The following is a 16,441-nucleotide window of genomic DNA, read 5'->3' as shown; positions in this document are numbered from 1 at the left end:
TTTATTTATTTATTTATTTATTTATTTATTTATTTATTTATTTATTTATTTGACAGACAGAGATCACAAGTAGGCAGAGAGGCAGGCAGAGAGAGAGGAAGGGAAGCAGGCTCCCCGTTGAGCAGAGAGCCTGATGCGGGGCTTGATCCCAGGACCTTGGGATCATGACCTGAGCCGAAGACAGAGGCTTTAACCCACTGAGCCACTCAGGTGCCCCTCAAAAATTGTTTTATAAGAAGAGCAAAGATTGCTCTATTTAATCATTTAAAATTTAATGACATTACTAGTTTATTGCTGTTTTGAAAACCTTGGATAAGAATGTACTTTCTAGAGACTTCCAGTTATAGCCGTGATAGAATTGCTTATATTGGAGTGACCTTCCCTCAAAAATAAATACAAAAGTTTGACAAATCACATAAAACAGCTATTTAAAGGAATTGGTAGCAACTGTGCTGGCCAGACTTGATTGAGGGGTCACAGTCCCCATGAGAAGGGAAGCATAATGAGGAAACTCCATATTTACTCAAGCTTTCTTCCAAAGGAATTTGCCAGTTCGTAGCACAAGTAGCGTCCCAGCAAAAGGCAGTGGTGCTACTGGGCAGAGTAGCCAGAGGTTAGGTTAACAATTGCCTGAGAATCTAGAACTTGAGCTAAATCCCTGGTAGGAGGGAATAATAGGAATAATAACACAAACACCTGGATGTACTCTTTCCTTGAGACCTGTACCAAATCTTACATGCACAGGATAAGACTTCAAGAAATCTAGCAGAAGCCAGGAGACTAAAAATGTGAGCAAAGATTTCAGCAACAGCATAGTGCCAAGGAGACAAAGGGTAGTGTTCCAGGGCTGCTCAGGTGTGAAGTGGCTCTGATAAGCATCCCAGCCATTACCACAGCAGGACCAAGCCCCAAGAGTAAAGGTAAAAAGTGAAACCGAGAGGACCTAAAGTTAGCCTCAAGTAGAACAGAAATCTGCATTCTGCCTGCCTTACAGAAGAAACCATAACCTTCTTAGGAGGAACAAAATATATCCTGAACCTTTATACTTTTTAATACACAGTATCCACTTTTGAATAAAAAATTACAAGACATAACAAGAAAAGAAGGTAACAGAAGTTGACTTATATGTGACCTAGATAAAAGTTACTGGATTGGGTCTTAAAATAACTACAACTAATATTATGAAGAAAATAGATGAAAATATAGAGCATGTCACCAGAAATCTGGAATCAATAAGAAAGAGTTAAATGGAAATTCTAGGACTGAAAAATATAACTGAAATTAAGAATTCAGTGTATGGATTAAGTGGTGTATCAGACACAGCAGATAAATGAACCAGAAGGCAGGTGTGTAGAAAGTAAGCAAATTAAACCCAGAAGATGGGTTGAAAATACAGAAAGGAACATGATAGAATATGGTGAAAAAGTCAAACATGCACATAGTTGAGATCCCAGAATAAGAGGAGAGAGAATATGAGATAGAAGCAATGTTTGAAGAGACTGGGGCTAAAAATTTTTAAAAATGGAGGATGGACATCCACTTAGAGTGAACACTAAGCAGGATAATAAGAGACATACAAGATATAAAAAGACTGTAATTGAACTTTTTGAGATGTAGAATGTGATGTTTGAGATGAAGAGTACACTGAATGGGATTAATGGGCAAATTAGACATGCCATAATAAGAAATTAGCAAGCTTGATGACATAGCAATAGAAACTGTCCAAAATTAGATGCAAAAGTGAAAGAAGGAAAAAAGAGGAACAGAGCATAAATGAAGTGAGTTGTGGAACTTAAAACACCTAATTCACATGTGATTGGAGTCCCTGAAGAAGAGAGAAATTGAGGGAGGAAGAGGTGCAACAGAAAAAAATATTTGAAGAAATAATGCCTGGAAATTTTTCCAGATTTGGTGAAAACTGTAAATCCACAGATTCAAGAATTTCAGTGAATCCCAAGCATGAGAAACATGAATGAAGTTATATTAAGGCAATCATAACCAGATTGCCCAAAACTGATTGCCCAAAAAGTCTTAGAAGCAGCTAGAGGAAAAAGACATGTTACAGAGATAAAAATAAGAGTGACTGTGTATTTCTCATAGGAAGCAATTTAAGTGATCAGTGGAGTAAAGGACCCAGAGGAAAATAAAATGTCTTGTTAGAGTTTTATACCCAGCAAAAATATCTTTCAAAACAAATGACCATGAAATAATTCCAGAAACACAGAAGCTGACAGAATTCGTCACCAGCAGACCCACCCTACTGGAAATGTTGTCGATTAAGTCCTTTGGGCAGAGGGAAAATAATATGAGATGGAGATGGGGGGGTTACACAAAGGATTGCAGAACACTGGAAATGGTAATGGCATGGGTTTATTTATGCAAGGTTTATTTCTCTTAAAAAACACTTTTTTAAAGACCAGTGACAGAATAAAATGGCAGCAGTATGCTACGGAGTTGATAAAACATGAAAAGTGAAAAATAGGACAATAGTAGCTCAAAGACTGGGAAGGGAGAAATGGAAGTACTATGGGAAGGAAGGCCTTTGTGCTAGTATGTGAAGTAGAATAATCTCACTTTGGTGACATCTTGGGTGAGATCAAAGGTAATCTTTGATCATTTAAATGTGTATATTGGAAGTCATAAAGCAATTACTAAAGTAAGAAAACAGAATCAGAACTTGCTTCAACAAAGGGGCTACTACAGTGGAATTGTAAAAATATCATAAAAAGTAATCCTTTTAAAAGAGGACAGTGAGGAACAGAGCACAGATGGAACAAATAGAAAGCAAAGAGCAAGACGATGTCTTTAAACCTAACCATTTCAGTATCGCATTGAATGTAAATGGTCTGTTACATTCCACAATGTATTAGTATATTGGAGTTGTTTCATATTTTCCTGGATGTTTTTATTCTCTGTGCTTGGGTTTTAGTAAGGTCTGGGGAACACCATATAATAACAATTAGGTAAGAGGGGCCCCTGGGTGGCTCAGTGGGTTGAAGCCTCTGCCTTCAGCTCAGGTCATGGTCCCAGGGTCTTGGGATCGAGCCCCACCTCGGGCTCTCTGCTCAGTGGGGAGCCTGCTTCCCCTCTCTCTCTGCCTGCCTCTCTGCCTACTTGTGATCTCTGTCTGTCAAATAAATAAATAAAATATTTAAAAATAATAATAATAACAATTAGATAAGAAATTTGTCTAAATTTCCCTTGAGGTTTATTGAATATTTAATTCAGCTGACTGGCAGAGACCAGTCAATGAAAGGAAATAGGAGTCGTAGTTGCCTCCCTCATAATCTTGTAGCAGATCTCTCTCTTGTGTTAGTCGTGCCTTAATCAGAGAGCCACATGATCACATTGTGAGACTTTTCTGTTCATCTTCATGAGGTCCCATGATCATGAACATGCCTCTGGTGTCTGCATGTCTGCTAGGATGCTTCCTGTGGCCTAGAGTCACAGGGACCATATTCACATATATATTGGAGCTAGGAGAGAGGGAATGGTTTACCATTATATGTGGTAGGATGGAGGCAAAAAGGAAGATGATGCTTAATAGGATTTTCAGGTTGTACACCTCCTACTTCCTTTAGAGCAGTGTTTCTTGACCTTGGCTGCTCATCAGAATCACCAGGCAGCCTTCAGGCCTCCAGATGCCCAGGCTCCATTCCACGTGAATTATGTTGGAATCTCTGTGGGACCACAGTTGAGAACCTTTGTTTCATGGAAATTGAGGCATTAGATTAATTTCTGTGTTACTCATTTTAAGCTTTTATTCTTTTTTTAAGATACGTATTAGAATATATAAATTATGATAGTTGAAAGTAGACAGGCACATTTATTAATTATATTTCAGTAATATGTAAATATTAACAGTTTCAGATGTAGTTACAGGTCAATTTTTGAAGTACAGAATAGGATACATTTGACATTTTTATATCAAATTATATTTTACAGTGCATTCGGGAAATTTATTATTTAAATATTACCTTTGGGGAATTGTTTTCAAAGGGAAGAATGTAGCTTTCTTTAATTGTGATTATGTTTCTGAAGCTTCCTTGAAAGGGGTGTACATCTGAATTTATATAGAAGTTTGACTTTCCCTCCATTTCCATTTCTTTAGGGAGCACAAGCTTTGCTGAACTCCTCTTCAAATTTAAACAGCTGAAAATGCCAGTGCGGGCTTTGCTAAGATTGGCTCCTTTGCTTCTTGGAAATCCGCAGCCAATGGTTATGTGATCATGTCTGGTGGCAAACCTACCCTGAAGCGTGACTTCTGCACAAAAACATGACCAAACAACAAAGCTAAAGAAACATTTATAAGTTTTATAATATAACTAGTGGGGAATGAGCTGCACAAACCTCAATGTATTTTAAAATCCAAGTGTTTTAAATATTCCAGAGGCTCTGTTGCTGTCAGCATTAACATTATATGATATATAAAAGTGAGTTAAAATTTACTTTTGTAAATAAAGTTTTTTGGTTTGTTTTCAAAACTCTTGATTATTTTAGCTTGGGATCTCAGAGATTAGAGCCGTGGGGGCTGGGGTGGATATTCATTTTTTAAGTCTTCTAGCTAGGGTGATTCAGATGAAGTGACTATGTTTAAATTTGCAAGGTTTTTAAAGAAGCTGTGTCATCAAGTTTTATTCTCTGCAGCAAGAAAATGGCTTTTTAGCATCTCCTGAAATGTCGCAGTGTTTGGGTCTAAACTTGGTGTGTACTTTCTGTGACACTGCTAGCATCCTCATAGTATGAGCAGTCACCTTCAACAAGAGGATGTTTATACCCTAATAAGGAATGGGTCAATGTGAAGCCTGTTCTAAATAGAGAAAATGTGCAATTTCTACTAAAAGAGGTCTTTAGAAATTGCATTTAAAAATAAATGATGGTCCATTCCCACCCAAGATTTAGAGAATGTACATCTGTATGGAGAGTTTGTAGAGTAGGTAATGATGAAAGATATTCCGAAAGAGAGGCCTGCAGCTTCAGGTTTCCCGAAGAGGAAGAAGAAAACACCGTGCTGTCTGGTGCCTGACATGTGCCCTGTGCTTCCCCAATGGCCAGCTGGATTGGTAGAAATGGCATGATCCATTCAGTGATTTCACATTGCCACATCCTGAATTGTGCTGTTTAGCTCTCAGTGTAAAAATCAAAGCAAACAAATGTTTCCATTGAGATTCTGGCAAAAACCCATGTGGCATTTGCTTCTGTGGGGTGGGGGCACACCTGTAGTGGTGAAGGGTTCTCTCTAGACTCAGTACTCCGTCTGCATGCTTGCTCCAGGGACTTGCTCTGGCATTACTGCATAGGTAAGACACGGCTGCCTGGGAGGATGAAATGTGCTTCCCTTTCACACTTAGCTATTTTTTTATATAATTTAAAAAAAAAAAAAAGGTTACAGAAATTCCATTTGAATCAAGATTTTAAGAACTCAGTATCTGGGCAACTTTTGCTATTTTCAGTCTCAGTTGTTTATGATTTGTATTCCTTTCTCTGAATGATGACTTGAGAGACTGTTACTTGCACATTATGTATTCTCATATATGAGGGAGAACAGTCATTAGAATGTTGTCAACAAAAGCAATAATCAGGCTTTCTAAAAGAAAGAGCAGAATACAAGATTGCAGATGGTCTGGACACAGCATTTTCTTTGTAGTTTGGACCCAGTGTTTAGGTAACAGAGCAAAGAGGGTATTCTGGGCAGTCTTCTGAGCAGACTTGCTAGGATCATCAAAGAAATGAATTCTTGCTATTTATGGGTTCTGAAAAGATTTGGAAAGTAGTTCTTACCATCTAGAATATTTCGGCCTCCTCAAAGTTAAGACAAGGGAAGAGCAGGAAAAGTGCGTCTGACTCCAAAGTTAAGACAAGGGAAGAACAGGAGCAGTGCGTCTGACTCCTAAGGGTTTTGGCCCAGAAGTGGCACGTGTCACTTCCAGTCACAGCCTGTTGGCAGGAAGTAGATCAATCCACATCGTGTGACTCCTCCTCCATGTGTCCATGAAGGGGAGGAGAACAGCCACTGGTGAGTACTGGTTACTTAATGTCACTTTGGTTCCCAACTTACCCCACATTCATCTTTTTTATTTATACAGCTACACATGCTTCCATAGATGGGCATAATTAAATAATAGTTGCACACACACCCCAAGGGAGGGCTGATATCGGTGTCCCTCCCTTGAGTACGATGTAGTATGAAGAGGTGAAGGCCTGAACTTGTGGGTAGCTCTGACGCATGGACGCCAGACCCTAGCAGGAGCGTCTGTTGGGTTAAGCCTTACAGAGCTCCCCTCAGTGCTGCCTGATCTTCAGTAAGGCCACTTTTTTACCCTTTGTCTAAAAACCAGCCAACTTAGCTTATGGTGATTCCCAGCTCAGAGATCATCTTACAGCCCAGTGGAAGCAAGGAAGTGGCAGCGGCCTCTCATCTCTCAACTTGATCAGCAGACAGACCCATTTGGTGGGAGGCCAGTGTGCCTGCTGGGCACAGGCCAGAGTTTGGGAGCCAGGATTCCGAGTAGAAGCCAGAGCATGTGGAACCAAGGCAGGAATTGCCAGAGGAGTGGATTTGTGGACTGTGTGTGTGACATGGATTCCGAGGAAAGCTATGTCAAAGCCCGATCTGAAGACCGGAGTAGGCCAAAGGAGAGGATGCTGGTAGCTGAGCGAAGCTGGAAGGCCATGGAGCAATTTGAGATCCAAACCAGGAAGACTTAGTTGGTAGCACATAGATTAACTAATATGCCTTTTGCATATAGGGCTGGGGCCTTGTCGTCTGGGTTCCTCCATCCTCACCACATTTTGTAGAAAATGCCAAGTTGTATAAAGATCTCTCCAATTCAGCTATGGGAGAGGGGTGGGATTTGGTCACCTTTGTACCCCCAGTATCTGCAGTGTTCAACCAGCAATAGAAGGAAGCAGAGGGGAGGTTGGAGCTGCCGCTCCTAAGAGGGTACCCCCAGGCTGGAGGCCTCTGTCAGCACATAGCAGTCACCTTGCAGATAACCATGTGACTGGCTTTTCCTGCTTCCCGGGGCCAGCCAGGTTTCCCTGACTCTGAAATACATTGCTTGCTTCTCATCAGTCACAAGCTGTGGGAAAGTCTTTTTTGCTAAATTGAAAGAAAAGCCCTTAAAACCGTATCCTTAATTCTGGCTTGTGGTGAGGATGAACTTGCCTGTGGGCCATCCTCTTGCTTTGCTCCATGTTCTGTCCTTGAATGAAAGGGAGGCTGGCATGGGAGTAAGCGTTGCCCAGATGGCAGGACTGTCTGTCTTTAGGCAGCTGCATAAAAGGTCAGCAGTGGAAGATCTCTCTGCCCCTCTTTCTATAGCTGAGACTCCTGAGGCTCAGGGAGGGAGGTGGCGGGTTGGCCCAAGGCAGCACTGCTCCTGTCACAACCCCTAACAGGCCTGGGCTTTGAGACCATACTGTTTCAAACCCCCAAATCTGATTCAGTATTCCCTCTCTTAGTGCAGTAGATGCTGAGAAAGAGGCAGATTAACATAAATTGGAAGGATGTTGCACCAGACAGAGTTTGTGGACCCTTCTCTTCTCTGCGCATCTTTAGAAAAACAAAGAACTTTGTGTACTTTCTTGGAATTAAATTAGTCCTGTGTGCTGCTTTCTGGGTCATATAACAACCATCTTAATTTAAAACATCTTTTTTTTTTTTTTAAAGATTTTATTTAGGGACGCCTGGGTGGCTCAGTTGGTTGGACAACTGCCTTCGGCTCAGGTCATGATCCCGGAGTCCCGGGATCGAGTCCCGCATCGGGCTCCCAGCTCCATGGGGAGTCTGCTTCTCCCTCTGACCTTCTCCTCGCTCATGCTCTCTCTCACTGTCTCTCTCTCTCAAATAAATAAAATCTTTAAAAAAAAAAAAAGATTTTATTTATTCATTTGACAGAGAGAAATCACAAGTAGATGGAGAGGCAGGCAGAGAGAGAGAGAGAGGGAAGCAGGCTCCCTGCTGAGCAGAGAGCCCGATGCGGGACTCGATCCCAGGACCCTGAGATCATGACCTGAGCCAAAGGCAGCGGCTTAACCCACTGAGCCACCCAGGCGCCCCTAAAACATCTCTTTTAGCTGAAAATATTTCTTTCTATTGTGACACATTATAACATGAAATAGGAAATTTAGAAAAAAATTTATACCAAATTCAATAAAATCAGTGAAAATCTATTTAAAAATGCACATTCATAATTTCCACTGCTTTTACTCCAATACTTGGGTGTGAAATCTGTTTCCCTGTCTCTGTGGTTAATGGATCCATCTCCGGTCTTACATTCAGGTACGCTGCCTTGGGAAGCTGTAGTCCATGGACTTCCAGAACCCCGACGTGCTAGATCATGATCACGTCAGTGGGAGGACTTATCACAGGGACAGTGTTTGGAAGCTAGTTAGTGCTGCCCATGTTCTTTCATTTGTCTTGTGTTCATATTCGTGTGTTTCATTCAGTCAAGGCTTTTGTTTGCTTACTGTGCACCATTCCAGAGATTAAGAAGATAATCTCATCAGCTGAAGTGTGGGTCAACGTATATAGCTCTTCAACAATTGAAGGAAGAATCATTAGCAAATCGTCGTAATTAGTATCCCTAGCTGCAGCATCTCTGCCTGGTAAGATCTAGATGAGATGAGCACCAACCCCTACTTGAAATTTCTGCAAAACCCCAGAGGGCTGTGTGGGTGCTATCTTGTCATCTTGGTGTCCTCTTGCTCCGAACTCCCTCTCCCCTCTAGTTAATTTTCATTCGGGTCATCTCACTGTGCCCTCTGCCTGGACGGGATGTTAACTCAGCATCTTCACCACCTCCTCCTCTTGCTGCTCAGCCTCCAGCTGTTTTCCGTGCGGGGCCAGGTAAGTGTGTGCCACTGGGAGGAGCCAGTGAGAGATGCCCACGTGAGGCCTGGAGGTGGAAGAGGTAGCCAAGGTTTCATGGGTCACAGGTGGGCAGGAGGGCAGATGGTGCGAACGTGGCTGCAGCCACCACCAGCTGTGGCAGGTGTCCCCCCGCCCCCAGATGAGTTTTGCAGGGCCTTCTCAGGCTTCTGTTCCCTAAACATTTCCATCTACTTTCCTTCATCAACACCCTTTCTGCTTGGGTCCCTGAGCAAACCCTGTGCTGCTAGGTGGGACATAATGACCCAGGTGTGAAACCAGCCCCATCCCCAAGTCCCATAAAAGCCACTCACACCACTCGGTATCCCCTGGTTTTGCTCATAGAATTTCTAGCCCCTTGGCTATCTCTTGAGCCCCCCATGCTGTTCACTTTCCTTTCCCATGATCACACCCTCAGGTGTGCTCTAACACCAAGATTTTATGACAGTCTTGCAACTCGTACACTAACTCATCTGAATGGGGCCAAACTCAGGCCACAGTGGCAGTGACCTCCCCGCCTTGAGTGGCCTTGGGTTTCTCCCTAACACCCTAAGAGGACTCCCTGACTAAAGGAAGAATGCATGGTCCTTCATCAGCTGAGTAACTCGAACGGTGTGGGTTGGCCCCGTATAGTGCCAGATTTCCCAGGACTGAGTCACTAGATGCATGAGTGAGGAGAGAAACCACCTCTTAGCCTGTTTATCCCTTGGCCTTCTGGGGCTGCAAGGACTAGGTGTCACCGAAAGTAAGAGCTATGATTATTTGCAATTGCAAAGTTCCAGAGGACTCAGGAAGAAAATGCTAAGCCCTCATGGGATAGTCGGGGTTGAACAGCAACTGTATTGCTTCCTGAAGGGAGTCAACTTTTTACAAGACTGGATATTCTGTCTCTGCTTGACTGTGAGGTTCCTGGACACCTTGTAGTCTAAGCAGTTTTGTGGCAAATCCAGCATTTCTATGGGAAAAAAGTGATGAAGAGCTAGACAGTGTCTGTCTGGTAACTGCAATTATTGCCCAGTAATTAGACTCTATCTAGAATAGTTATACATGTCTTTACATCTATATATCCATCCACCCATCTATCCATCTGTCTGTCAAGAGTGCTATAAAATCTAGGAGCATCACTGAGCACATGGAGAGGTGGTGGACCAGCCCAGGCTTGTGGAATTGCCTGGAATACTGGGCACCTACCCCCAGATCCTGCCCCCCAACCCCATCCCAAGTGTTCTTCCACATCTCTGAAGGGTTTTGCATCTGAATGTTCCTTCCCTTGGTATCAAGATCACAAGCCCTACTCTTATTGGAGGGTGTTTGCATGGTGCACCCCACACCCTCATCCCATTGTTAGCACCTTGGCATGATCTAAGGATAATGACAGAACTGGGTTTTGCTTTGTGAATCTACCTGAAAGTCTTTTAGTAGTGAGTCCAGATTTGTTCATACAAGTAATATGACTGATCTCAGTTGAATCTCATTTTTTTATTGTTTCTGTATTATATTTCTACTATATTTCTTATATTTACCATGTAACTTTGATTTTTTTTTCTCTTAAAATTTGTCATATTCATTTATTTGGCGTTCAGGATGTCTTGTATTCTTGTGCATACATTTAACACTAATATCCACATAGGTCTCTTCCAGTCACCTCGCCTTTTTTTTTAACCTCAGCTTCCACTGCCTTGTCTCTGGCCTCAGTAGCACCCTGGGGCCTCCCCACCTGTCCCCAGGCATCCGTTCATGACAGCCTCCTTTCTTCTCTCCCTTCTCCTCTCATTTTGAAACTTGAGTTATTTCGATGATGTCGGAGCCTATGATGGCATAGGATTCCCCCCTTGACTCCCATTCTTGTTCCAGCATTAGATCCACACATCAGTGAGCGCCATGCCTCCCTCTAGTCTCCTGGCTGGAATGCCTCACCATCTCTTCCAGTGGAGTGTCAGGAAAGCCTCCCAGGACAACTGTCCCCAAGATGCTGATTGCCTAGAATGGGCTGGCCACATCCTGTAGCCTCTCTCCTCATGTGTTTCTCCCCCCTTCCTGTCTCCTTCTCTTCACCTCACCATCTTCTAGCTGTTTCTTTGGCCTCTTTCTTCAGGGGCCTCCTCCTCAGTGATCCAGGCCTCTTCCCAGACTTTCCATCCCCTCTCCCTCTGCCTATTCTCAAGTTTCCACAGAGGCTCCTGCTCTGGTCTCTTGGCTCCTTTGGTTCCCCCCCTCCATGTTACTGCCACACTCTTCCAGATTACCAGGGGGCAGGGCCTTGGCAGGCGGACACTCACTGGAAGGTTGGGGAGCCATGGTGCTATTCAGGCTGTCATGGTTCTAACTGTCCCCGCACCCTCCTTCCTGCAGGTCTGAGGAAAACTGGAGACCCAGTGCTGTCCCTCTGTGCCTCCCGGAGCCTGCCAAGGAGGCAGCAGCTTGGTGTTGGGGCAGGGAGAGGCAGGGGATGGGTGGGAGCTACAGGAAAAGAAAGCGAGATCAGAGCAGGAGGCAGACTCCCGGGTGAGGAAGTTCTCGCGCACCACCACAGGTGCATGTTGGAAAGGGGCTCAGGCAAAACCAGCTGCCCCCCCCCCCAGTCCAGCTGCCCCCCCAGTGCTTGTCTAAGCGACCAGATCCACGAGTGGCCCCTGTAGCCACTATTTGTCTCTCTCTTTTTTTTTTTTATTGTGAAAATAATGCAATTTTCTCTGGAATTTGAGATTCTGACATATATAGTAGTCGTTGGTCCTCAAATAAGAAGCCTGTGGATGAATTAAACTTTATCCCAAACTTGGTTTATCACAGAGCACACTTGACCTTCTTTTTCCTAGGGTCAGAATGGGCTCCGTCACACCCTGCAAAGAGGTGGGGGGTTGGCACGGTTCACAAGATTATTCTGGTATAGCCGTCTCCCCAGGCAAAGAGCGCCTTCTGTGTTTCACCAAAGGTCCCCCCCAACATCAAGTAAACCCAAAAATAAAAACCAAATTTAAACAAAAGAAAACATGTTCTAAAGAGTGTGGTGCTGGCCAAGCGTCCACTTTCATAACTGTGGCATCTATGGTGTGCTTTCTCACAGTTCTCTAGGTGCTTGGTGCCCTTTTATGCCCACCGATCTGATCTTTGCAGAGACCAGGAGCCCTAGAAGCTCCTTTTGCCTGTGACAAGACGAAACTGACACATCCTTTAGGGACCCAGCTACTAAGCTTGTTTTATGTGGGAGGTAAACACATACCACTTTTGATGACATGTTGGAATTAATCTCTCTTTCCTCCAAAGAGCCACCAGGGGACCAACCCCCCTTTCCAGAAAGGGTGACTTCAGCGTCTTCCATTTATTTGTTTAAAATTTTCAACTCAGATCAAAACCCTACAGAGGTTTTCATTACTTAGATCAGCATTTCCAGGAGTTTTCCCAAAAAGTTTTTTTGATATGCAAATTGGGATCTGGTGTTACATACTTGATTCCATAGTCAAATGCATTTGGAGAGTTTTGATATAAACACCGGTAATTACTTTCTGTATCATGGTAGTTCTCAGAGCCCTTAGATGCTAATATGCTCAAAGGGATGCTGTACTGCTTCCCCTTCAAGCCCACCAGCCCAGGAGGTGACTGCAGGGGCACAGAAGGTGGGGACCTCCTGCCCGCAGAGCCCCAGAGCACCCGGACTCACCTGCACCACCTGCAGCCCCCACTCTGTTCCCCTGGGACCTAAGGGGCGCACTGGCGCTCCCGACTCCAGACCCAGTGATGCGGGTTCTGGGCCTGGATCTGAAAGGGAAACAGCAGCATGAGCACCTGGAGCAAGGGCACAGCCCCACCACTGGGGTGCGCCGCCCGCCCTCATCCCCAACAGACCTCCTCACACAATTCTGGGGTGACCCAGGCACGGTGCCCCATTGCATGGAAGAACTCCACCTTCAACTTCAGGAACTCCTTGTAGAGCGCTGGCCAGTGCTCCCTGCCCAGCAGGAACTGGAAGATGCTCCGTTTGGATGTGGGGTTGTCCTCCTCCATGTCAGAGGCAATGTAGCTGCCGTGGGGAAAGGGGGGACGCTTGTCAGGCCCAAATGATGGCCGACCTCAGGCAGCACGGCCAGGAGAAGCTGCAGAAGTCACACCGGAGAACCCAGTGCCCAGGGCGGTCTGTCCAGGAAGGAGGGTCTGGGAAGCCCTATCTGTGGGGATTCTGGCTCCAGAGGGACAGCAAGACCGTCCTTGGGACCCAGCTGGTAGGGCCTGTGCTGTGCCTGGCCCAGGCCAAGGTTCTGGCTGCTCGCCATTTCCCTGGGGCTTCTCCCTCTGGTCACTCAGTCTCTGAGCAACAAGTGATGTTTCTTGGCTACTTTTGTAGCCTTCCCCTTCCCCATGACCTTACTCATTGCCTTCCCCTCCCCCCCACAGAGCCTTGTGTGCTCTGTGGCCAAGAGGAACCACCACTTGAGACCCTCAGGTGCACAGGCATGGCCAAGCCCATCCTGATGGGGTGGTGAGGCTGTGGGATGGGAGACTGGGGGGCAGAACTGAGAGCATCCCCGAGGCGGCACTCACAGGGCCAGGAAGAAGTGGATCCTGTTGTAGAGGTGGCCAGGCAGCCCGACACGGCCGAAGTACTCCACCACCATGGAAAGCAGGTACTGTGTGGACATAGGAGGCAGGCAAACAGTCAGTAGAGGTGGGGAGAGTGTCCCACATGGGCGGCAGGTCCTGCCCCATCCAATGGCCATGGGGGGAACCCCTCAGGGCAGGCTGTGCTGAGGCCCTGTGGCATGTGGAGAGGAACCCACGGGAAGCCAGGAGAAGATGCCCATAGGCAGGCCAGGCCGCAGGGGGTGTGTCTTCTGACACTGAGAGCGGGTCCCCCCAGGGCTTCTCCCGCCCGACCAGAAATCTCGTTCTCTGTTCCTGCCCCCACAGGTGGTGACTGTGTGGACCCCGCGGCCCCTCCTCATTTTGGTGCTGCAGATACCTTATCAGATACTTTGAGGAAAATGTCAGCTTCCAAGAAGCTCTGGATCACGGGGTCCTCTGCAAAGGAAGGGAGAAGTGAGGGGGCCTTGGAGCCTCCCTTCTGGGAGAACTGAGCGGAGGGCTATGGGACATTCCAGAGGGAAGGAGGAAAACTGGAGCCTCCCCCAAGTCCCTTTGTCTCCCTGAAGTGGAGGCAGCCTCCCTTCCACTAGGAGGATTGTGAGTCTTAATATTTGTGACAGTGGCTTTTCTTTCCAGTGAGGCCTGTCTTGAGTTTCAGCTGTGGGTCTTGGATTTTGCTATTATCAACTTCCATGTGATGGACAGGGATACATCCACTGATCACAGAGATGTGACCTGACTCTCAATGCTTAACACCTTTGCCCCAAGCCAGAGCTTGGCTGCAGCCAGGGTCTCTGTGACAGCGCATCTATCCTTGTCACTTTATCATGCTGCGGCCGTGTGAAGCTTCCTGCCGCCTCCCATTAACCGAGTGCCCTGAGCTTGTGGTGTTCGGTCCACAACCCCTAGGGGTGCTGGGCGTCCTGCCCTCTTCCTCCTGGATCCCCTCATTTCCTGCAGATAATGACCTGACCTCTTGGCCTCCCCTGCCCACTGCTCCCAGCAGCCTTGTCTGGGATTAGAGTTGTCCCCTGGAGGTTCCATTTTCCAGGGGAGTCCTGAGAGAATGCTGGGCGCCGTCTCTCCCTCGCTCCTTGCCTAGGACAATGACACTTGCACAGCAGGGAAGATGGAGGAGTTGAGGATTATTTCATCCTCCTGGACCCTTCTCCAGTGAGTCTGGCTCTCTGCAATAGAACTTTCTGTGATGATGAAAGTGTTCTAGATCTGTACCATTCATTACAGTAGCCATTAACCATGATATGGCGGCTGCATGCTTGAAATATGGCTTGTGAGACTGAGAAATGGAATTTTTAAATTTAATTTTAAATGAGTTAAGTAAGCTTTTCATGGCTACCTGTGGCTAACGAATGCTGCATTGGACAATATGATCACAGTGTCCCCAGGGCTATCACACTTAATCCTGCCTCTGCTCCTGATGGTACCTTCTCAGACACACGTCCCCTGAGGACCCCATTTCACAGAGCTCCCCCTCCTCGCTCACACTCCATCTCCAGGCATTGTTGCCTTTGGAAAAAAAAAAATTACTGCCCTGCATTTGTCACTGGCTGAGAGCAACTTATTTCTGTAGAGCTTTGTTTATGTCTCTTCCCACCTTGAACGTAAAGGCAGCGAGATCTAGGTTGTCTTTTCATCGCTGATCTCCAAAATCTTAATTGGAGGGAATCCGTGAACGTATCTCAGTGGGCAGAGGTCGCAGCCCTTGGTTTGTTCTGAGGTGTCTTGACCGTTGAGCACTCTCCTCTGTAGCCTCCCCCACTCCCGCTAAGAACTTGTCTCAGAGAGGAGAAACCTGTCGGCCTCTCCAGCAGAATCAAGGTCCCTCTGTGTTGGGTACCACCAACACCCCTGACAGCTCAGAGCCCAAGGCGGGGAGATTTGAACATGATCCCAGAGCCACTGCCTCCAATGTGACTCTCCGCAGGGCCCTGACCGCTCCGTCCGCTCAGAGCACGCACCCAGAAGTCGGTAGAACGCTTCTTGGTCTTCAGGACGGTAACTGGGTCTTCTCCTCTTGTTCATCCTGAGTTTCATTCCCTCAACATGATTGACCGTCCAGATGGTCCTCTCCTGGCCCCTCTTCTTCCAGGACCTCAGCTCAGAGACAGCTTCCAAGGTGGCGGAGTTGGAGGCCGGGCCGCTGCTGTCTTGGGCCGCTGCAGAAACAGAAGATTCTGAGTGAGCGTGGATGTGACCCACCTGGGAACTGGAGTTCTTGTCTAGCCGCTCACTCTGATCACTGGACCTGGACTCAGCCTAGAGAAGATAAGAGGGTAAGTGGTCACTCAGCAGCAGGTGACGCTTCGTACAGGGACGCTGAGGCACACCCGGAGACACATACCTGCTGTGACACATACCTGCTGTGACATCCACCGATCTCCTCCTCTTCCGACCTCTCATTCTCCTGGCTTTCCGCTCAGGGACAGCCTCTGAAGAGGCAGAACCAGAGGCCAGAGGGCTCCTGTTCCGTGGATCTGCAGGGGGAGCGGAAGGACCCTGTGTCAACACGGCAGGAGGACCCAGCTGGGAATGCTAGGCTCTTCCTTTCCCGCTGCCCTTGAGAATTTTGCATGTGACATCTGGAGGGATAAGAGAGTGACCATCACCCCTTTGCCCCAGTCTATAGATGAGCGTAGGGATTGAGTTATCATTTCTCTTTCTTTGCCAGGAGAAGCTGCTCTCCTGTGCCTCTTTCCATGGATTGTTCTGCCAGGAGGATACCTCTACAGAGACAGATGTAAAATTCTCTCGTCATGATGTCTTCAATCGCCACAAACGTGCACAGGCTAGTGACATCCCTGTCTCACCCCGAAAGCCCTTTCCCCTGCCCATGCAGACCCAAACACATGAGAGCAGAGAGGAGGAATGGGAAGTACTATTGGAGCCATGGTGTTCTAACCACCTCAGTCATTCAGACTGGATAGAAGTCAGACGACTGCACACACCTGCTTTGCCTTCCATGCATACCCC

General features: G+C 46.4%; 2 protein-coding genes across 8 annotated transcripts in view; one reads left to right on the top strand and one right to left on the bottom strand.

The window, feature by feature from the left end:
- Window positions 1–4,484, top strand: part of ANAPC1 (anaphase promoting complex subunit 1) — a 102,082-nt gene extending 97,598 nt beyond the window's left edge. For all 7 annotated transcript variants that reach the window (XM_059405600.1, XM_059405594.1, XM_059405596.1 and 4 more), the window contains one exon: window positions 4,112–4,484. In XM_059405600.1, coding sequence (XP_059261583.1) covers window positions 4,112–4,227 — 116 coding nt within the window. In that variant the 3' untranslated portion in view covers window positions 4,228–4,484. The remainder of the gene's footprint in view (window positions 1–4,111) is intronic.
- Window positions 4,485–12,568: 8,084 nt separating this feature from the next.
- Window positions 12,569–15,840, bottom strand: LOC132022322 (speedy protein E5-like). The gene is made up of 6 exons (XM_059407626.1): window positions 15,829–15,840; window positions 15,430–15,727; window positions 13,827–13,885; window positions 13,409–13,494; window positions 12,716–12,890; window positions 12,569–12,628 (listed from the first exon to the last, which is right to left on the bottom strand). The coding sequence occupies exons 1-6, from the start codon at window positions 15,838–15,840 to the stop codon at window positions 12,569–12,571; spliced, it is 690 nt and encodes a 229-aa protein (XP_059263609.1).
- Between the last annotated feature and the right edge of the window lie 601 nt (window positions 15,841–16,441).

Source organism: Mustela nigripes, chromosome 7, assembly GCF_022355385.1.
Source record: "Mustela nigripes isolate SB6536 chromosome 7, MUSNIG.SB6536, whole genome shotgun sequence".
Taxonomy (NCBI): domain Eukaryota; kingdom Metazoa; phylum Chordata; class Mammalia; order Carnivora; family Mustelidae; genus Mustela; species Mustela nigripes.
The sequence above is the reverse complement of the archived record's forward strand: the minus strand, read 5'-3'. Positions and strand labels throughout refer to the sequence as shown.

Coding starts and splice junctions, on each gene's coding strand:
- LOC132022322 (XM_059407626.1), bottom strand. Junction 13,495..13,826: donor TCCTCAAAGTATCTGATAAG/GTATCTGCAGCA, acceptor ATGTCCACACAG/TACCTGCTTTCCATGGTGGT. Junction 12,629..12,715: donor CCCCAGAATTGTGTGAGGAG/GTCTGTTGGGGA, acceptor TTTCCCTTTCAG/ATCCAGGCCCAGAACCCGCA.